Source organism: Zingiber officinale, unplaced genomic scaffold (assembly GCF_018446385.1).
Source record: "Zingiber officinale cultivar Zhangliang unplaced genomic scaffold, Zo_v1.1 ctg240, whole genome shotgun sequence".
Taxonomy (NCBI): Eukaryota; Viridiplantae; Streptophyta; class Magnoliopsida; order Zingiberales; family Zingiberaceae; genus Zingiber; species Zingiber officinale.
In genome coordinates, this window is record NW_024589912.1 from 63205 (window position 1) to 85978 (window position 22774).

The following is a 22774-nucleotide window of genomic DNA, read 5'->3' on the forward strand; positions in this document are numbered from 1 at the left end:
ACCCTTGTGAGGACAGCTTGACGATTATTCTTGAAACAAAGAATGATGATCATAAAATCTTTTGTGATGTTTATTATGTTCCAAAATTTACTAACAATATTTTGAGTATTGGTTAACTTTTGAAAAGAAATTATATGATTCATATAAAAGATTAAGATTCTAATCTTGTTGCTAAAGTGTCTATGAATATGAAGATGTTCTTATTGGACTTGAAGAATGACAAACCTATGCACTTAAAAACTTGTATGACTTTATTTGTAATCCATTATGGATTTGGCATATGAGATTTGACTATTTGAATTTTAGCGGATTCAAATCTTTAGGAGATCATAATTAAGATGGTGAAAGAGATTCCAAAGATTGATCATCCTGATCAATTAGGTGAAGCATGTTTACTTGGCAAGCATGATCCATTTCGAAAGTAATCAAATCACTCTAACTTATACATGTTGATGTTTGTGGTCCTACCAAGTCTGAATTTCTCAGTAAAAGTTATTACTTTAGGCTAGACATGAGTTTGTTTTTTGAAATAAAAATATTTGATGTTGTTATTGAAAAATAAAGTAGATATCAAATTTAAACATTAAGAACTGATAGAGATGATAAATTTACATCTAATGAATTTAACCATTTTTATGAGTTGCATGGGATACATTGAGCTTTGATAGTTCCTAGATTACTCCAATAAACTAGAGTCACTGAAAGAAAGAACATAATAATATTTAATATGACAAGAAGTATGTTAAAATTTAAAGATATGCCTAAGGAGTTTTGGGCTTTAGCTTTGGCATGCATTGTATATTTTTCAAATCAATCTTCAACAAAGTGCTTGAAGGATGTCACACCTCAAGAGGCTTGGAGTATGTGGAAACCATATGTGTCACATCTATAAGAATTTGAATTTATTGCATTTGTACATATTCTTCAATCAAGAAAGATCCAAGTCTGATGATTGGAGTCAGAAATTTATTTTCATTATATATGATGAAATTTTCAAGTGCTACATAAGAAAGATGTAGAATTTGATAAAGATGCATCAAAAGATTGAAGTGCTAAAGAAGAAGTATCTTATGATTTTTGTCCTTACTTTGATGAAAAATAAGAATTCTAAGAGGAATCTACTCCACTAGCAACTTCACATTCACTTGGGTTATCAATTATACCAAGATCATCTTCAGAAGATAAGACTCTAAAATATCAAAGTCTTAATGATATCTACAATGAGACTTGTGTTATTGATGTAATAAATTTGTTTTGTTTGCTTATAGATATTGAAGCTTTGAGCTTTAAAGAAGAGAAAGAGGATGAGAAATGGAGATAAACCATAGATGGAAAAATTCAGGTCACTATGAAGAGTGATACTTGGAAGTTAGTATCTCTTCCAAAAGACCATAAGATTATTAGAGTCAAATGAATGTATAAGATAAAAAAAAAAATGTCAATAGAGAAGTAGAAAAGTATAAAGCACAAGTTGTCACTAAAGGTTACAAGCAAAAAAACAAAGCATTAATTATGATGAGGTATTTACTTCTGTAACTCGATTGGAAACATTTCGCTTACTGATACCTCTTGTTGTTCAAAATCACTGGAAGATTTACCAATTGGATGTTAAATGTCTTTCTTAATGGATATCTTAATGAGGACAATCTCCTCTGTACCGGTGACAATCTGAAGCAATAAATACATACATACTCAACATATAAACATAATCCACAGCCCACATGACTGGATATAAGCACACAACCATGCAATTTAAAAGATACAACCCACTCGGCTGGACAGAAATGAAAAACACAACCACGCAGTATAAAAAAAAATAGCCTACACGGCTGAAAGTAAACTCAACGGAAAAATGTAAAATAGTACGAATGAAAGACCAGCAAAGTCACTATTTAAAATATTTGTAACGACCAGACCAGACTCCAAAATCCACATCAACTTATTGGGAAGCAAATACGCAAAGTCGCTATACCACTAAACAGAAATAGAACTGAAAAGGGATTGTCCTCGAGTGTGATGTGAGACTGGTAGCTGGGACTCTCCAAGCATCCATGACTCATCTATCTGTTACCTGGCGAAAGAAAAATCAGTTTGTGGGGTGATGAGTACAAGGAACTCAGCGGGTATAGGAAAAGATAGTGCATGAACATAACATATAAATAGAGAATATGCCAACATTATATAGTCTCATAAAGGGAATAGCAGGTACTAAAATAAAATCATAGATATATGCTCATACCTGAAACAGTATCCTATGCAAGTAATAGAAGGTCAGAAGTAGTACTAATCTGTTACAGTACCGCTCATAACTACAGGGTAATATGTAAGATGTATCCATTTTTACCAATAATAAACCAGTGTCTACACACCTATAACAAGTGTATATCTCAATATAAATATGCATATCAGCATAAGCAACAACAATAGTATAAACTAGCAACAACAACATAAGCTAATAACAGCAGCATTAGTAAGCACTAATAACAGCAGGTATAATAATAACAGTGTATGCATGGATGGTCACCCCGCCCACCTCTCTGCACCACGACCCCTGTATGGTCGAGAGGTCGGATCAATGACAACTGTACCACCAAAAAGCCGCCACTACTCTCAAGTGACCGGATGGACAGGTGCTAAGTAGCTATCTAGCTACCAAGCGAAGGGGTCCCTGCTGCTCGCAACTCCAGCTACCACTATCCATGAGTGGTCGAGTGCGGCATGACAGGATAAGCGGCATCTCCTCCAGCTACCACTACCCATGAGTGACCGAGTGTGCGGCGCGGCCCGACGACTCACTCCCCCACAAGGAAGAAGTGGTCGTCTGCATGCATGCAATGACATGATGCGTACAATGCAGCAATCATCCTATAAACATAAGTAAAAATCAGGTATTAGGTATGCTACATGAAGCCAGCATGCTCAATTCGGTACATAAATAAACAACAAACAAAACATACAAGGTTGGTTTCTAGTATCTGCTTAATGTCATTGATAACAATAAGAGACTGCATGCATATAAAAATGACTATCTCAAAGGTTTTGAGTGGAAGTATCAAACATAGGAAAAATTACGAGTGGAGTCAAGGTAAAATAGTCCTTATCCAAAATAGCTCATGCACTAAGTTCAAAGAACTAAAGAATCAAGGTAAGAAGTACCCGCCTTAAATGTGTAGTCCAAACCAAATCACGCCCCGTCACGTCAATCGTCTAAATCAACATCCTGCAATTGGGTACTGTATAATTAAGCTAATCACACAAGCAACAACAAACTAGACTCAAACCCAACTTAGGTTTCTAAAAAAAACGTTGTAGACATCCACCTAACCACACTAAATCCTATCCCTTCGGAGCTGTCTAGAATTCCACAGCCAACACCAGTAGTAAAACAAAATGAAAAACATTTTAAAACACTTCAATTCTGTCTAGAAATAAAACAACCAACACATGAGGAAACAACACCAGGATCACTCAAAACAATGCAACTTCTGTCCAGAAACAGCTTAGCCCACACCAGAACTGAAACACAATGGAAAACATCTTAACACACTTCACTCCTGTCTGAGAATCCAAACAACTTACCAAAATCTTATCCAAAATTCTGAAATTTACCTGGAAGCAAAGCAACGACGAAATTGAATCAACTCATCCAAAAAATCTATTCCAAGTAATTGAAGTCGCTACACAGAAACAAAGCCACATCAAAAACTAATCACATTCCTCCTAAACCTAGAGCAGAAAATCGGACACAAAGACTCATTGAAGAACAAAGGACATCATTCAGAAGCATTCTACACGCCAACTCCTATCCCTTATTCCCGAAATCCATTCCACAAGCATTAAAGTTGTTATAAGAATACAAAGCCATCACCTAACACAAAACGCAATCACCCAAACCCGGATCAATCTCTCGCGATAAAATAGAAAATCAAGCAACTTTCGGGGAAAACTAGGAATAGCATCTGAATCCCTATGCTAGACTACCAAAAGGAATGCTTACCCACACCTACCAGAGGGGAAACTACCTGCGAGATCAGCTAGGGCACGACTCGGAGAGGAGAGGATCGATGGCTGGAACTTCGGTTGAGGTTGAGATCGCCAGCTGTGGTGCCTGCGCGAGGAAGAGAAGGAGATCACCGGCTGTCGTGGTGCTCGTGCGCGAGGAAGAGAGGCCGGCGGCAGCGTGCGGAAACTCGCGAAGGGGAGAGGGCTCGGGGACAAAGGGAATTCGGCGGGGATTTGGGAGGAAGAAAACTTAGGGCTTTATTTTAACACTTAGGTTAATTCGACCTTTTTATTGTAACGACCCGACCCCTCGGCCTCTTGGGCGGCAAATTTGGCGGTCCATTGGACGACCCAACTGGCGACCCCTTATATCGTCGACCGACGACCCTCGGTCGTGCCGTTACTCACTAGGTCTTCCCATCCCTGGCCAGTGGATTTTTGCCTTCTCCAGAATTCAAACTCTAGACCTCCAGGCTAAGTACTAGAGTTTATGAATCCTGGTAGCCAAGTGAGCGGTATCCATAGATTTATAATACATGTATAAAGTAAAATAATACCTCGGAAGACCGATCCTCGGTCCGCTGCGCCTCCTCCCGTGTAACAGCATATCCCACCCCATCACTCGATGTGGGTATACCTGGAATAGTTTGAGGTGGATTCGGAGGTGCGATAACCGGCTGCTGATGTTGGTACTGAAACTGAGGTTGGGCCTGAAATGTCGGGTAAGGCTGAAATGGAAGGGAAAGGTCGTGCTGCACAGGATATGCCTGATGAGGAGACTCTGCGGCAGAGTACTACGTGGTCGTTGGTATCACTGGATCCTTCTGACTCTGGATATGATATACCTGACCTTGGGAGCTTGGCGGTCGCTATTGACGTGAGTCACTCCGAGTCCTCTGAGGTCCTCTCTGCTGCCATGGCTGAGTGGGTCGGAACGACGTGTCTGGAATGTTGACCGCATCTCCATGCCCCGGAGGGTGGGCTGTCTTCTATGTTCACCAAGTCATCGGAAGATCTCCGGTCAACGCTACCTGCAGCTAGCGACCAGGTTACCCCAGTCTCTGGTACCTCGATGCTCGAGGCGAGTCTCGCGAACATATAAGCAACCGAATAATGATAGAACAACTAAATAAATACAAGATGAGTACAGGGACGTACCCTGACCCCGGGGGACACCCTCGGATGGGACGCTGGTTGAGTTGTCGTGACCCGGAAGAGCTGATGACTCTGATCAGGCTGAGTGCTGGATCTGATGAAGAGAAGCCAAACGCGGTGGCAAGAAACCGGATGTTATGTCGGCACGCAGGCCGAACTACGACATTAGCACACAGGTTGGGACAAGATATCGACACACATGTCGGAATATAATATTGACACGTAGCCCAGGATGCAAGAACGACCCTGGAGACCTAGATAACGACAGATCGAGAGTCGGGCAGTAACAACAGCACGAAGGCTGAAACACAACAACAACACAAAGCTAGAACAGGTACGAGATGGGCGTGGGGACTGACAGCACATGGACTGCCGGCGTGTGGTGGTTGTCGGCCAGGGAGGCTGCGACAAGTGGAGACTGCCGACAAAGGGGTTACTGCGCGTGGTTGGCTAGCCAGCCAAGGAGGCTGCGGCAAGTGGAGACTGCCGTCGAAGGGGTTACTACGCGTGGTCGGCGACAGGCGCGTGATGTGAATGCGGCGCGGGTGGTCCGGCGAGTGGCGAGTCCCGACGAAGGTCTCTGTGGCGGCGGCGCGAGGAAGAAGAGAACTTTCCCCTCCCCCTGCTCGCGGTGGTTGCATCAAGAGGAGGAGAAGGAGAGGAGGGGCGACCTCGCCGGCGAGGAGCGGAGCGTGAAGGAGAGGAGGCGGACTCGGCCAGTGAGAGGACTGGAGGCAGTACTAGCCATGGGAAGAGAGGAAGCGAGAGAAAGAGAGAGGAGATGGTTCACTGGCGACGAGGGAGACAGTGGTAACGACAGTGGCGTAGAGAGGGAGGCAATGACAACAATATAATTGTTGTTAGCATCGAGGAGAAGGGAAGGAGAAGAACAACCATCGACGCCGACGAGGGGCAGACTGCGATGGAGCCTCCTTCGTGAAGTCTCCTGGCGGTGGGCTGAAACCAACGAAGCTCTCCCCCCTCAACAGTGCTCCCACTTCCTCCTTAAAACCCTATACCATGAAAAGGCCACCCTGCCCCTCCTCTTTCTCTTAATTTCTCCTCTACCCCTCCAGCCATATCTGTATCATAAGTCTCCCCCTCAAGTCTAGTTGAAGGAGGCACACACCCGACTAACTAGACCAAACCTGATGTAAAACAGAATCACAGCAGAATCAAATCATCGGGCTCGTTTTATAACATCGAATGAGGAGTTGCGGCAATGCCTTGTAGGAAATCAAGCAATATTGAGGAGACTGTCGGGCAATGCTAAGCAGGGTGATTAGGCTATTAGACGAAAAACAAGTGTTAACCGAGCGACAAAAAACAATGTCAAGCCAAGCGAGGGATCGGGCGAATGCCGAGTGGGACCGAGTGATATCGAGTAGACGACTAGGCGATGCTGGGCAGAGTGATCGGGTGCGATCGAGCAAACGATCCAGTGATATTGATCAAGTGGCTACGAAAATGCCAAGAGAGCGACCAAAAGAGTGTCATCCAGGCAACAGAGATAATGATGATCAGGTAGAATGACGGGTGATAGAACCCAGCACGAGATAGAGAAAATGCTGATCAGGCAATCGAAAAAATGTGAACCGAGTAATAAGAGAGCATTGCGTGAGAGATGGTAGCAATGCCGAGTGAACTACGAGAAATAATACCAAGTCGATGATCGGATCGATGCCGGGCGAGCGGCAAAATGTTAAGTGAGTGACATGCAAAATGATAGTCGATCGAGCAACACGCGGGATGCCGAACAGACCGAGCGAATGAGCGGACGATGCTAAGCAGGCGACTGAGAAATTGTTGGTCGATCAATCGTAAAATGCTGACCGGGCAAACGAGCGGGCGATGCCGAACTGGCAACCGAGTGAGTGTCTACCAGTCGATCGTAAAATGTTGACCGGGCGAACGAGCGGGCGATGCCGAGCGAGCGACCGAGAAAGTGTCAACCCATCGATCGTAAAATACTGACCAGACCATCTAGAGAATGTCAAGCATTCGACCTAGTTCAAGTGTGTGGCCGAACGGACGACTGAGCGATACCGGTCGGACGACTGAGCGATACCGGTCGGACGACTACAAGGGTGTTGAATGAGTGGCCTAGAGAATGCCAACCAGGCGATCGTAAAATGCTGGCCTGGCAATCGAGTACTGAGTGGGATGATGTCGAATGGGAGAGAGAAAAGCACGACGTTGGTGTCTCGAGTGGGTGCGAGGCTCATGTGGCCGAAGGGCATGGAACCCATAGGGTACGCTGGTCTGAGACCAGTGAAGATACTTCAGCCCTAGACCAGTGGCGATCCAATGGTTCGAGATCAGTGGAGATACTCCTGTCCGAGATCATTGGAGATAGCTCGACCCCGAATGGGGAAGATGAATGCCCTGATAAGTTAGACTGTGACCAGTGAAAATCGCTCGACCCGTAACGGGGGAGATAGGAGATCCGATAGGTGACGATCGCTCGACCCCGAATGGGGGAGATAGAAGATTCGATATGTGACGATCGCTCGACCTCGAACGGGGGAGATAGAAGATCTAATATGTGACGATCGCTCGACCCCGAACGGGGGAGATAGAAGATCCGATAAGATTGGTCCATGACCAATGAAGACCGCTCGACCTCGAACGGGGAAGATAGAATATCTGATATGCTGGTCCGTGACCAGTGAAGACCGCTCGACCCCGAACGGGGGAGATAGGAGATCCGATGGTGACGATCGCTCGACCCCGAACGGGGGAGATAGAAGATCCGATGGTGGAGACCTGAGTTTAAGGTCACCGCTCCGTTGGTTGCTACTCGGAATACCGTCCTAGTTCCCCTGTACAAAAATTTGTACAAGCATAGAACTATCATAGCTACCATGTGTTCTACTAAAGTTAAATTTGGATTGCAAACGATGCTTAATATTATTAATCCAAATTATCCTTCAGAAGTTAAACTTAGATTGAAAACGATACTTAACATTTTTACTCCAAGTTTAACCGATGTGATCTTCCTAAGTTAAACCATATTAAAGAAGTTATCAAATATCTATTTCAAAGATCGACTTCCAGGTTAAACATGGCGAGACACTAGGCTTTCTTGGGTATGGGATCATCCACCACTTCCTAGACAAAGCCTCACAAAGAAATTGAATATTTAACTTCTTACAATAAACTAGGTTTAACTATAGAGACCTCAATAGAAACACATTATTGAAATATGAAATTGAAAAATAAAATCGATAACAAAAATGATAACATAAAATCGATAGCCACTTGTGTTTGGTTTTTCAAGATCTATACAAAGAACATGAACTAGTTATGATGCGGAAACAAATAACTAGTTATACCTTTCTTTGTAGCTAAAGACCTCTTGATCTTCTGCTGTATTCCTCTCCTCCTCTTGGACGTTGTATGGGCAACGATCTACTAAGATGAAATCCACTCGAACCGCTTATTCTCCTCCAAGACTATCGAGCCATCAAGGGATATCAAAATAGGAAATTTCCTTCTTCTTCTTCTCCTCCAAGCAACCAGCCACCAAGTGCTTCTCCTCTTCTTCTTCTTCCTCTCCAAGTAATCGGCCACAAGGATTTTTAAATCCTTGATGCCGCCGGCCCTAAGGAAGCAAAAGAGAAGACTAGATGAAGAGGTGCTGCCGGCCTAAGAGAAAGGGAGAAGGGGAGGGGCCGACCACACCAAGGATAGAGAGAGGAATAGAATAGAGTTGTGTCTCCTCATGAGGAACCCTCTCCTTCTCTTTTATAATCCTTGGTCAAGGTAAAAAAATAAAGTTTTAAACATAATTAAAACTTCCTTATTTGTGGTCTTCCTTTAAAAAAGAAAATTTTAATAACAATTAAAATCTCTCTCTTTTAAATTTCCTATTGTACATGACAATAAAGAAAAGTTTTATAATTAATCTATCTCTTTTAAAACATGTAGACAACTACAAAAAAGGAAAGATTAATTAAAACTTCTCCTTTTAAATCATGGTTATAAGAAAGGAAAGTTTTATCAAAAAATTAAAATCTCTGTTTTAAACATTATAGATAACTACAAATAAGGAAAGATTCTAACAAAATTAAAATCTCTCTTTAATCTTTTGTAGATAGCTATAAAAGGAAAGATTTTAAAATTTTAAAACTTTCTTTTAAAACCATGAAGATGGCTATAAAAGGAAATTGTAATCTTTCTTTTATCTATTGTAGATAACTACAAAAAAGGAAAGATTTTAATAAAATAAAATCTCTCTTTTAACTATTGTAGATAACTATAAATAAGGAAAGATTTTAACAAAATTTTGTTTCAAAACAAAACTTCCTTTTCCTTTTATTCTTCATGTGGCCGGCCCTTAGCTTGGGCACCAAGCTTTGGCCGACCACCTCTTGGCTTCCAAGCTCATGCTTGGTCGGCCCCCTTGCACCAAGCAAGGATGTGGCTGACCCATTACTTGGGTAAGAAGTGGACTTTGTGGATACAAGGATTTATAGAGGCTACAATAGGGACCGAGAGGAGAAATTGGTTTTGGTCTCCCGATGAGCTTGAGCTTCCTGTGTTCGCCCCGAACACCCAACTTAAGTTCATCAATAATAACTCATACCACTAAAGAGTTATTATTGAACTACCGCACCAATCCGAAATTACATTATGGGTTCCTTCTTATTATGAGTGCATTAATCTCCCTGTGTTTAAGATATCGAATGTCCACTAATTAAATAAGTTACTGACAATTCACTTAATTAATATCCAGCTGAAAGAGTAGTACCACTCAACTTCATTGTCATGTCGAACTAGGTTCACCTGCAGGGTTTACATGACAATCCTTATGAGCTCCTCAAGGGGATATCATCAACCTAAATAACTAGGACACAGTTTCATTCTATAATCAACAACACACCCTATAAATAATATCATTTCCCAACTTATCGGGCCTATTGATTTATCGAACTAAATCGCACCCTTTGATAAATTAAATAAATAAATATTAAATATACGTGTTTGTTATTATATCATGATTAAGAGTATGCACTTCCATAATAACAGAGATTTTGTTTTTTTTATATAGTCAGTATAAAAAGAAATTACCTTAAATGGTCATGCTCAATACACTCATAGTGTACTAGTGTAATATTATAGTCAAGATAAACTATTATTAAATTAAACTACAACTACTCTAATGGTTTATCTCATTCCATCTTAGTCGTGAGCTACTATTTATAATTTATAAGGATCTGATAACATGATCTTCTGTGTGTCTCCTCACACCATGTTATCTACAATATAAATTAAATGGACAACTACACTTAACATAAATGTAGACATTTGACCAATGTGATTCTTATAAATGTTTATACAAAAAGTTAGGCTTTTAGTATACATTCCAACACGCTCGACCGTTGGTGGAGACATGGGTTTAACATTGTCGCTTGACGATTTGATAAAGACTCGGGTTTAAGGTCGCCGCTCGACCGTCGGTGGAGACCTGGGTTTAACGTCGCCGCTCGACGATTTGATGAAGACTCGGGTTTAAGGTCATCGCTCGACCGTCGGTGGAGACTTGGGTTTAACGTCAGCGCTCGACGATTTGATGAAGACTCAGGTTTAAGGTCGCCGCTCGACCGTCAGTGGAAACCTGGGTTTAACGTTGCCGCTCGACGATCTTACATGAGTTTATAGTCGCCGCTCGACTTCTAGAGCCTATGACTCTAATATAACTCAAACTCGGCCGATCGGCGCAGGAGTCTCTGACTTTGAGCCCGCGACTCTAATATAATATAATCTCGGCCGATCGGCACGGGAGTCTTCGACATTGAGCCCGTGGCTCTAACATAATATAATCACAGACGATCGGCACGGGAGTCTTCGACATTGAGCCCATGGCTCTAACATAATATAATCCCGGCTGATCGGCATGGGAGTCTTCGACATCGAGCCTGTGGCTCTAATATAATATAATCCTGGTCGATCGGCACGGGAGTCTTCGACATTGAGTCCGCGGCTCTAACATAATATAATCCCGCCCGATCGACACGGGAGTCTTCGACATTGAGCCTGTGACTCTAATATAATGTAAACCCGGTCGATCGGCACGGGAGTCTTCGACATCGAGCATGTGGCTCTAATATAAGACAAGCCCGACCGATCAACACGGGAGTCTTCGACGTAGAGCCCGCAACTCTAACATAATATAGTCTCAGTCGATCGGCATAGGAGTCTTCGACATCGAACCTGTGGCTCTAATATAATGTAAACCCGGCCGATCGGAACGAGAGTCTTCGACATCAAGTCTGTGGCTCTAATATAAGACAAGTTAGGCCGATCGGCACAGGAGTCTTCGACATTGAGCCCGCGGCTCTGACACGATATAATCTCGGCCGATCGGCACAGGAGTCTTCGACATCAAGCCTGTGACTCTAATATAATGTAAACCCGGTCCATCGGCATGGGAGTCTTCGACATCGAGCCTATGGCTATAATATAAGACAAGCCCGTCCGATCGGCACGGGAGTCTTCGACGTTGAGCCCGCGGCTCTAACACAATATAATCTTTGTCGATCAGCTCGGGAGTCTTCGACATCGAGTCTGTGGCTCTAATATAATGTAAACCCGGCCGATCGGCATGGGAGTCTTCGACATCGAGCCTGTGACTCTAATATAAGACAAGTTCGATCGGTCGACACGGGAGTCTTCGACGTTGAGTCCGCGGCTCTGACATAATATAATCCCGGCCAATCGGCACGGGAGTCTTCGACATCGAGCATGTGGCTCTAATATAATGTAAACATGGTCGATCGGCACGGGAGTCTTCGACATCAAGCATGTGGCTCTAATATAAGACAAGCCGGGCCGATCGACACGGGAGTGTTCGACCGGAGAACTATGGCAGATCCTATGATCGAAAGAGAAAATACAACGGGAAAAACTGACCTACCATCCAGCAGAGGATCTAACTCAATTCCTCGACTCCCGAATACCCGTGGAGTGAGGAGAATATGATACGCTCGTTGAAACCCACCAAACTCATGAGTATGGCAGAATTTTTCGGCGTTGCCCATCTTCACGTTCCGGATCAGGCGAAGTTCCCACAGACGGCGCCAATTATGTTCCTGTCAGGAATCTGAGAAGACAGAATTGCCGGAATGACATGTCTGGAATGTTGACAGCATCTCCATGACCCAGAGGGTGAGCTGTCTTCTGTGTTGACCAAGTCATCTGAAGATCTCCGGTCAACGCTACCTGCAGCCAGCGACCGGGTTGTCCCGGTCTCTGATACCCCGATGCTCGAGGCGGATCCCACGAACATATAAGCAGCCGAATAATGGTAGAACAACTAAATAAATACAAGATGAGTACAGGGACGTACCCCGACCCGGGGGGAGCGCCCTCGGATGGGACGCTGGTCGAGTTGTCGTGACCCGGAAGAGCTGATGACTGTGATCAGGCTGAGAGTTGGATCTGACGACGAGGAGTAGAGCACGATGGCAAGAAATCGGATGCTATGTCGGCACTCAGGCAGGACTATGACATTGGCACGCAGGTCAGGACAAGATATCGACACGCAGGTCGGGATATAATATTGACACGTATGCCAGGATGCAAGAACGATCTCGGAGACCGAGATAACGACAGGTCGAGCGTTAGACAGTAACAACGACACGAAGGCTGAAACACAACAACAACACAAAGCTAGAACAGGTACGAGATCGGCGCGGGGACTGACAGCACATGGACTGCCGGCGTGTGGTGGCTACCGGCCAGGGAGGCTGCGGCAAGTGGAGACTACCGGCGAAGGGGTTACTGCGTGTGGTCGGCGACATGCGCGCGATGTGCGTGCAACACGGGTGGTCCAGCGAGTGGCGAGTCCTGTCGAAGGTCTCTGTGGCGGCGGCACGAGGAAGAAGAGAACTTCCCCTCCCCCTGCTCACGGTGGCTACAACAAGAGGAGGAGAAGGAGAGGAGGGGCGGCCTCGTCGGCGAGGAGCGGAGCGTGAAGGAGAGGAGGCGCCCTAGTCCCCTGGCGGCGTCAGCCGGTTAGAGGACTGGAGGTAGTGCTGGCCATGGGAAAAGAGGAAGTGAGAGGAAGTGAGAGAAAGAGAGAGGAGATGGTTCGCTGGCGACGAGGGAGACGGTGGTGACGACAGGGGCGTGGAGAGGGAGGCAATGACAGTAATGGCCATTGACATCGAGAAGAAGGGAAGGAGAAGAATGACCATCGACATCGACGAGAGGCGGACTGCGATGGAGCCTCCTTCGTGAAGTCTCCTGGCGGCGGGCCGAAACCAACAAGCTCTCCCCTCTCAACAGTGCTCCCACTTCCTCCTTAAAACCCTATACCATGAAAAGACCACCCTACCCCTCCTCTTTCTCTTAATTTCTCCTCTACCCATCCAGCCATATCCGTGTCAACATTGATATACAATATCATTTTCGAATGTCAACATTGATATAAATATCATTTTATTCGAAAATGTATAGCAAATAAAAATTTGAGCTGGAGTAGAGTATGTGAAGACTATGGTCAAGTTGTTGATATTCTTATAAAAGTCATTTAAGTTTGAAGATTTTAGAGATTGCGGTTCATGGTTGGAGTAAAAAAATTTAAAATTTTAAGTAGGAGAAGTTAAAAAATTAAACTTAATAAATGAACCATTGTAAATACTTCATGTATATGAACCAAGAGATATATGAATTTTATAGTTTATGTATTTAGATTGAATAAGAACATGAATCTAATTAGGCTATGTTTGATTAGGGCTTATGTAATTGGGCTTGAAATGTAATTGGATTACATGTTTGCTTTGTAATTCATATTACAAAATTTTATTATCTTTTTAAAATTCTGATTATATTACAACATTAAAATTATACTAAATAAAATAATCAATCTGGATTATATTATAAAAATGATTACTCCTCATCAAACAAAACCTTAATGAATTGTGGTCAAAAAATATAGTATGTAATTGCTGAAATAAGTCAAGGTAAAACGTGACTGGAATGGGTTGAGAATCTTTTGCTTAATTGGAAAAATCCGTCAAACGATTGGGCTTTGAATTGGGTTGATTGGATATTTTCCCTTCAGAAAAAAAAAAAGTATTGCAATTCCACGAAACTTTTTTTTTAATATTAGATATTTTGATATTACAATCCGAGATAAACAATCTGATTTCATATTTCATCCACTACTTAAATTCAGAAAGTATGATGAGGTCCCAACTTCACTTGTAGTTCGTGTCATGCATAGAAAGTAAACATTAATTACATTAATTATTTGAAAGAAAAAATTATATTTTTAGTCCTATAACTTATATTTTTTTTTAATTTTAATCCTGAGTTAATTTATATTTTAGTCTTGTAACTTGTAATATTTTTTAATTTCAATTTTTTTTCTTCTAAAATTAAAATTTTTCAATGGAAAATGATGAATTGTAAATTTAATTTGGGGATTTTAATTTTTTATGACCCATGTGTTTTTAATATTTCAATTACAAACTAAACATTTTTCGTTGAAAAATTTCAATTTTAGAGGAAAAAAGACTAAAATTAAAAAATATTATAAGTTACAGGACTAAGAACATAAATTAACTCATAATAGGATTAAAATTAAAAAAGATGTAAATTACATGAGTGAAAATGTAATTTTCTCTATTTGAAAATTACATTAGCCTTTTGCCTTCCCACTAGGACAAAAATAAACACAGCTAATTCTCACACATCAATTGCTGCAATTTAATTGAATTAAACTTTATATTATAGAACAACGTTAAGGACCTCTATTGCCACAATGAGATCTGAAATTCGAATCTCGATAAAATTAATGTAAATATTTTTCTTATGTGTTAGTCATTATTCTAAAGCTTAAGGTTAGTAGCCGTCTATGATTTATCTCCTCCATATTGACCCTGAGACGGGTTGACGGGGACGCTAGGGGCGAACGTATTCGCCTTTTGTCATAATGTTAAGGACGTCTAGGGTAAGATTGAATTGATTAGTACAGGATAAAATTATTATAATAGGGTAAGATTTAAATCTCAATAAATTTAAAGAAAAAGTTCTCCCTCGTATTAGCCAACTATAATTTTCCGATTTACCTCCTCATATATGGTCGTGGGGCTAACCGTGTGAGACTGCTGAAGTTACAAATTCCACCTTTTATTAATGGACTTTACACTCTATGCACACCTCAATTTTTTTCAATTTAATTTTTTTTTCATGTTTAATGCTATAACTGATCAATCTCTAAATTCTAAAATCAAAATCTTATTAACATAACCAAAAACTTAAAAAATCAACAATAAAAAAATTGAAGTGTTCACATAACTTCTTTATATATATATATATATATATATACTGTGAACCTAAGTGAGTCTGAGCGCCTAAAAATAATCCGGACATCTTGACTAAGTCAGAATAAAAGCACTTCCATCCCAACTCTCAGTTTCACACAAGCCCAGGTCCACACCGACTATAAGCATAACACATTAACACTAATCATCCTCACCACCTCAAACAATAAACGTATAGCCGAGTTGATTATTACATGACATGTTTATATAATTAAGTAAGAATTAATCTCGGTAAAATCCGATGAATTATTCTGCCATATGATGGCTAAAAAAAATAATAAATAAATATAAAAAGGGCAATCGCAAAATAATAAAATCACTCTCATGTCACCCTAGTAATTAATTAATTTTCTTATCGATTAAACACTACTTAATTAAGCCTCGTCGGAACCGTTAGACGTAGGGTGGCGGCTTCGGCAGGCCGACGACGTCGCCGCAGAGCAGCGCGTTGTCAGGGATGTTGCTCTCGTCTCTCAGCGACCGCTCCGGCGACTGGATCGTGAAGTAGAGCTGCTGCCCGAGGTACCGCCGCTCCCACAGCTCCGACCTCAGGTTCCACATCCCGGCGTTGTCGAACGTCATCAGGACCGCCGACCACGATCTCTGGTACACCTGGATCGTGTGCCTACTCACCGCGTCCATGTTGTTGTACAGACTCCTGCTCTCCGGCGTCCACGACCCGTGCCCCATCCCGACGGGGAAGAAGGCGTAGCCGTCGATGTGGTACGCCTGCGTCGTCCTCTCCGGATTCTCGAACACCACCTCCACGAACGTCCGGAACGTCATGTTCAATACGTTAGGCGCGATCTTGATGGTGGAGGTATCCTGCGGCGGCTCGTCGCCGATGATGTCGTACTGGAACACCTTGCCGGCGATGCCGAAGTACTCGGCGAGCTTGAGCGGCGTGGCGGTGTCCTCGTGCGACACCGCGTTGAGCGCGTACCGCCGCTTCCCGTCGACCTTCGCGGTGGAGCTGACTAGCTTTATGGTGCGGGTGATGTTGATGCTTCCGTAGTGGTAGGAGCCCTGCGGGTTGGGGCGGGCGGCGCTGGCGGTGAGGTTCCACCGGAAGGAACGCCACTGGTTGAACGACCACGACCAACCTTCCGGCGCAGGCGGGACGTCCTTCGACGGCGGGGTGTTAGAGCCGTTGTAGCGGATGATCCCGGTGGCGGAGATGCTGTACTTGGTGAACCTCGAGGAGGCCGCCACGTAGTAGTCGCCGGGAGTTTGGTCGGCGGTGATCAGGACGGAGAGGCACTGGCCGATGTGGACGTCGAGGGAGTCGTACCTGTTCTGTACCGTGTGGGACCCGTCCATCTCCACCAGTAGCATCGAGTGCGATTGCATCCGGAAATTTAATGTCACCTTCAATCCGACGTTGCAGATGCGGTAGTGGTAGGTCTTGCCGGCCTCCATAAAGAAGAGTGGCGGATCGTCGTTGCCTGAGGCGTCCTTGCCCGAGTGGCCGTTGATGAGGACGCCGGCGGGACGGCCGATGGGCTTCCCTGCGTCGAGCGTCTTCTCCAGGATCTTGTGGCTCTTGGTGTACCAGTCGCCGATGAGGAGGGTGTAGTCGTCGGCGGGGTCATCGTAGGGCACCGGGATGAGGAGGCGGCTGTTCACGCGGAGGCCGCCGAAGGCGCCTGCCGCCTTCTGCATCCCGAGAGAGGGGAAGTACACGAAGCTACCGATCTGGTCCTTCACTTGGAAATGGTACGTGAAGTTTTTCCCCGGCAGGATCGGGCAATTGGTCCCAGCCACACCGTCCTGCCACGTAAACTTCCGGTTCTGAATCCCATTCCTGTTCGTGATCAAGAACAGGGAGATTAAGAAACACAGCGAGCTCGATCGCCGGAAAAACAAAACAAAAAAAAAAACAGAGAAGTGGAAATGGACCAAGTGAAGAGGAGGGGCTCGTCGAGGTTGTTGAAGACGCTGACGATTACGTTATTGTTGGTGGTGGAGTTGATGTTGGGGCCGGGGAACTCGCCGTTGATGAGGATGGCCTGCTGGGGGACGCCGAGGGGAGCGATGGTGCCATAGGAGACGTTCCAGGTGAAGTAGAGGTAAGGGTCCTCGGGGAGAACGCCGCCGAGGAGGAGACTCAGCAACATCATCAACAGCGTTGTCGGCGACATCGAATAGGCCATCGACGGAGAATTAAGGAGAGGGAGAGGAAGAGAAAAAGAAGAGTGTGGGTGGAGGAGACGAAAGAGGGGTGCTCTTTTATAGTGCGAAGAGAGTAGTGTGGAGCGCGAACACCGGTGGGAAAGCTTGCGTCGTTTCGCACGTCCTCCGGCTAAATCTGCACGAGAGGAGGAGGAGCAGGCTGTGCTGGCCGGTGACTTTGGCGGGGAGATCGGTGAGTCAGACGTTTGCATCCTGAGGTAGAAATCGAGGTTGACGGTTAGGTGATGACGTGGTGGCCGTTAAGTTTGTTGTAGTTGATTGTTATTTTTTACTTTGTCGTCGTATTGATTGAATATGATTTGTAAATCATGGTTAAAAAATTTCTCAAGTCCAAATGCTCCCCTACCTATGTTTTCAAGCGTCTCTCGAATGATTAAAGTCAAAACTTCTTTAAAATTTTATTTTATTATTAAAATATTTTTTCATAAAACTAAAATATCTATGTTAATTAAAATGACGTCTTTTTATTTTTAAAGAGAAAGACGCCCTTTTATCCCTAAAATACCTTTTATTCAACGGTAGCTATTACAGTCCGTAATGAAAAAACTAACTGTTACAATTACTTCAAAATAACTTTGATAAATTTTAAATAAATTTGATCAAATTAGTAAGATTATTTTTATATAACAGTATTAAAAATTTATGATTTAATGTTGGTAATTTTAAAATTTAGAATTGAGCTATAATGTGATAGTTGCTACAATATAAAAAATTAACTATTTCAGTTTAAAATTTAGAATTTAACATTTTGAGATTTAGTATTTAGTTAAATGTGTAAAACTATTCGGTAGTTATTATAATGTGAAAAAATAATTATTTCATTAAAAGCTTAATCATATACGATAAACACCAAATATTATTATATCAAAATAATTTATTAAAATTATTTGAAAATAACTATAATGCATAGAAATTACTAACTAGACGCTACAATATAACATTATTATATTAAAAATTATACATTTGTATCAATTATCTAGTAACTTTTATATATTAGTGCATCCTCAATTAAGATCATAATATGTTACATCAATAATATGAAAGTTTATTGAAATATCTCCAATGATTAAATCTCCCTATGAGTTTTTTTATGATCCAATTCATAGTATGAGTTGCATAACTTCATGTATATTGCATCAAATTCAAGATAAAAGAACAGATTTGTATTTTCACTACTGCTCTTAAATTATAAACCTCAAACCTCACACCTCACCTCTACAATGATTCAAGATTTTTTATTTAATTTTTTAGATTTTAAAAACTTCTCATAAACCTTACATTGAAGATACCTTTACAATGATTACTCGTAACTCTATAATAGCACTGAAAATAAAAATATTCTTAAAATAAAATATCTGAAGGGTCATCCTGCTCATGATTTGATTAATTTGGAAAGTGCATTTGATTTTTCTCCAAATATCTATTTTATCCCTAAATTATTTTGATAATAAAATTGAAACTTTGAGTACATTAGTTAAGGTAGTATCAAAATTATTTGTCTGATTGAAACCGTTGGTACCTGTAAGTGATTAATTTTTAATAGATATAAAATATTTTATTGGATATCTAATTTCTAGACAAAACATACTCTGCACTTTATCTGCCATGTCGGGGCCTTTCAACTTTGTATCCTGAAAAAAAAAAATAGAAGATCAAAATTATTCATAAAAGAAGGTGTTTTTTTTAAAATAAAAAAAATGGCGTTGCCCTCCTTTTAATGTCTTGGAAAAAGATGGGCGTTATTTTCCCTAAAAACTTCCCTTTTCCATTCCTCGAATTCCTTTAGCTTGTCTCTGTTTCAATCTCTCGACTTCCGAGGTTACTGTTCCAGCTGGCCAACTGGTAAATCGATGGCAAAACCTGCATAAAGGCCTCACCTTTCGTTGTTTTCTCTTCCCCTCTTTCAAACTCGGATTTTGGCGGTCTCGCTGTTGTCTCAGGGCAAGGAGTGGCGGAGAGAGCAGTGAAAGGTCCCGTCTTAGGCGAGGCGCCGCCGGAAGGATGAGCATGTACGTCCGCAACCCCTGGGGCGGGCCTCTGAAGTTGCACGCTGATTCCGCCACCGACGACGACCGCAGCCGCAACCTCGATTTCGACCCCGGGGCGCTGTCGATGACGTCGCGGCAGCTGGACGAGACCCAGAAGAGTTGGCTCCTCGCGGCGCCGGGGAGCCACGGGAAGAAGAAGACGAAGTACGTCGACCTCGGTTGCCTCCTCGTTAGCCACAAGCTCTTCCTATGGATCGTCGGCGCCGTTGTCGTGGCCGCTGCGCTCGCAGGACTCAGTGCCGTCGTCGTCAAGACTGTCCCCCGGCACCACCGCCCTGTGCCGCCGCCGGATAACTACACGCTCGCTCTCCACAAGGCCCTTATGTTCTTCAACGCACAGCGATGTGAGTCTTCATTGTTCTCTTCACAACTTTTTTTTTTTTTTTTTTTGCTTCTGGTTTTGACGGCAAAAACGTTCTTTTTTTCCCGCAATTTCTTCTTCAGCGGGACCGATTCCCAAACACAACAATGTATCCTGGAGGGGGAACTCCGGGATGAGGGATGGCCTCTCCGACCAATCATACAGGAAGAGTCTCGTCGGGGGATTCTACGACGCCGGCGACGCCATCAAGTTCACCTTCCCTGCTTCCTTCGCCATGACCATGCTCAGTTGGAGTGTCATCGAATACAGTGCCAAGTACGAGGCCGCCGGAGAGCTCCACCATGTCAAGGAGATTATAAGGTGGGGCGTCGATTACCTGCTCAAAACCTTTAACTCTTCCGCGGACACAACCGATAACATTGTGGCACAGGTAAAGGAAAGCAAACAAATTTGGATGAATGAACCTTAAATGGGTTGCTGAAAATCTGTAAGTTTTTGCAGGTTGGGCAAGGTTCCTCTTACTGTTGGATGAGGCCAGAGGTCATTGACTACCCGCGGCCGGTTGCTATCTGTCGCGATAAGTGCTCCGATCTCATGGCAGAGACGGCGGCTGCTTTGGCTGCCGCCTCCATCGTCTTCAAAGACGACAGCGCCTACTCCAAGAAGCTCATCCATGGCGCCTCTACTCTCTGGAAGTTCGCATCCAAAGACATCAGACACAAGAACATATACACTGGGCAACGAGATGCGACTTCCTACAATTCAACCAGTAATTTCGATGAACTTATTTGGGGCGGAGCATGGATGTACCTTGCGACGGGCAATACGTCGTGCCTTTCGGTGTCGACTGATCCCAAATTAGCTCAACGAGCTGGGGCATTTCGGGGCGGTCCTCAGTATGGAGTTTTGAACTGGGACAACAAGCTTCCTGGTGCTCAAGTGAGTGACAACTCCATTGTTTATGCTTCTTCGAAAACAATTCAATACCACTTTCATTCATCTATCTATCTATCCATAGGTACTACTTAGTAGATTGAGGTTGTTCCTGAGCCCAGGTTACCCGTATGAAGAAATACTGAGAACTTTTCACAAACAAACTGCCGACATCATGTGCTCATATCTACCTGTTTTCAAATCCTTCAATCGCACTAAAGGTCAGAGATTTGCGATCGAATTCACCTTTTGTCTTTCCTCCTAGAATTTCTCAAGATCGTGTTTATTATATACAGGGGGTTTGATCGAACTAAATCATGGAAATCCATCGCCCCTTCAGCACGTAGTCAATGCAGCATTTCTCGCAACGCTTTACGCTGATTATCTCAACGCAGCTGATATTCCAGGATGGTACTGTGGCCCTGACTTCTACCCTGCCGGTGCCTTGCGCGACTTTGCTCGCTCTCAGGTCAGCGTGTTCGATGCATTAATTAGCTTCTGCTAGATTTCGAGATGCAAACTGAACTGCAGTTCCTTTGCGTTGTTTCCAGATCGATTACATTCTGGGTAGAAATCCACACCGCATGAGCTACGTCGTAGGATTTGGCTCCGAGTACCCTAAGCGTGTTCATCATAGGGGAGCATCGATTCCGAAGAACGGGGAACGACGGCACGACTGCAAAGGAGGGCGGAAATGGAGGGACTCCAAGAAGGCAAATCCGAACACGATCATCGGTGCAATGGTGGCGGGACCTGATAAGCACGACGGGTTCAGAGACGTGCGGTCCGACCGCAACTACACCGAGCCGACTCTCGCCGGCAATGCTGGATTGGTTGCTGTCCTGGTGGCCTTGTCCGGGGAGAGGACTGGAGTACTCGACAAGAACACTATGTTTTCATCAGTTCCGGCCATGTTTCCCGATCCCCCACCGCCACCTGCACCGTGGAAACCCTGAGAGATTTTCCCACTTGTCGTTGCTGGTCGTGATGTTTCTTCCCTCTATCCCAAATGGGCATCATGACAGTTTAGTATGGAGATTAGTTTAGTGTTGTATCTATTTGATACTTGATGTAGTGTGACTTTAAGCGCACTTATTTCCACCGGTTTAGGCCTTTTTTTTTTTGGCATTTTTTCTAAGGATGCGCTTGGACTTTAAAATTTTCATATTTCTTAAAAGACGCATTTCTTTACTAAAATATTTTTTTTATTAAAATATATAAAAATAATAATAATTTAGTGCGATCCTTTGAAGGATGCCTTGCCAAACCACTTAGCCACTCAGCTAGAGATGGACGGAGTACCATACTTCAAGGTAGACAACTCATATTCTTGGAGGGGGAGGATCCGAGCCAATCACAATTGGGCTCTCACTGAATCATACACATCTACATCTAAGAGAACAAATCCTCTATCCCCAAATTTCTCTGTCTTCATGTCCTCTTGCCGATCGGACGGACTAAATTACATCTCAAGGATACCTTACACATCACAAGGATATTACACACATCTTAAAGATGTCATGATGTCTTAAGATGTAATCCGGTCCGTCCGATCGGCAGGGAACACGGGGACAGAGAAATTTGGGGATGGAAGATTTGATCTGTACATCTAAGCTGCTATTCTAATTCTCTTTGAATCATAAATCTGTATCTACACTACATATAATACATACTATAGTCCTATTTTATAGAGAGAACACATGAAATATAGGAGGTCATATCCTCTGGTCCAGAAAATTCTGGACCAAAAGAGGCCCTCTTCATTCATTAGGTCGATAAATTGGACC

General features: G+C 43.2%; 2 protein-coding genes across 2 annotated transcripts; one reads left to right on the forward strand and one right to left on the reverse strand.

Moving 5' to 3' along the window:
- Window positions 1-15884: 15884 nt before the first annotated feature.
- On the reverse strand, window positions 15885-17632 carry LOC122037170 (L-ascorbate oxidase homolog). Its single transcript, XM_042596638.1, has 2 exons — window positions 17391-17632; window positions 15885-17295 (listed from the first exon to the last, which is right to left on the reverse strand). The coding sequence occupies exons 1-2, from the start codon at window positions 17630-17632 to the stop codon at window positions 15885-15887; spliced, it is 1653 nt and encodes a 550-aa protein (XP_042452572.1).
- A 1955-nt stretch (window positions 17633-19587) lies between these two features.
- LOC122037163 (endoglucanase 9-like) lies at window positions 19588-22095 on the forward strand. The gene is made up of 6 exons (XM_042596629.1): window positions 19588-20076; window positions 20177-20484; window positions 20556-20993; window positions 21073-21208; window positions 21284-21456; window positions 21539-22095. Exons 1-6 carry the CDS (start codon window positions 19686-19688, stop codon window positions 21941-21943), a joined length of 1851 nt encoding a protein of 616 aa, XP_042452563.1. The 5' UTR covers window positions 19588-19685; the 3' UTR covers window positions 21944-22095.
- The last annotated feature ends 679 nt before the right edge of the window (window positions 22096-22774 follow it).

What these genes read in the sequence shown, in the direction of transcription:
- LOC122037170 (XM_042596638.1), bottom strand. Translation starts at nt 17,632, where the DNA reads ATGTCGCCGACAACGCTGTTGATGATGTTGCTGAGTCTCCTCCTCGGC. An exon ending in GAGCCCCTCCTCTTCACTTG is followed by an intron (nt 17,296 to 17,390) that starts GTCCATTTCCAC and finishes GATCACGAACAG; the next exon opens with GAATGGGATTCAGAACCGGA.
- LOC122037163 (XM_042596629.1), top strand. Translation starts at nt 19,686, where the DNA reads ATGAGCATGTACGTCCGCAACCCCTGGGGCGGGCCTCTGAAGTTGCAC. An exon ending in GTTCTTCAACGCACAGCGAT is followed by an intron (nt 20,077 to 20,176) that starts GTGAGTCTTCAT and finishes TTTCTTCTTCAG; the next exon opens with CGGGACCGATTCCCAAACAC. An exon ending in CCGATAACATTGTGGCACAG is followed by an intron (nt 20,485 to 20,555) that starts GTAAAGGAAAGC and finishes AAGTTTTTGCAG; the next exon opens with GTTGGGCAAGGTTCCTCTTA.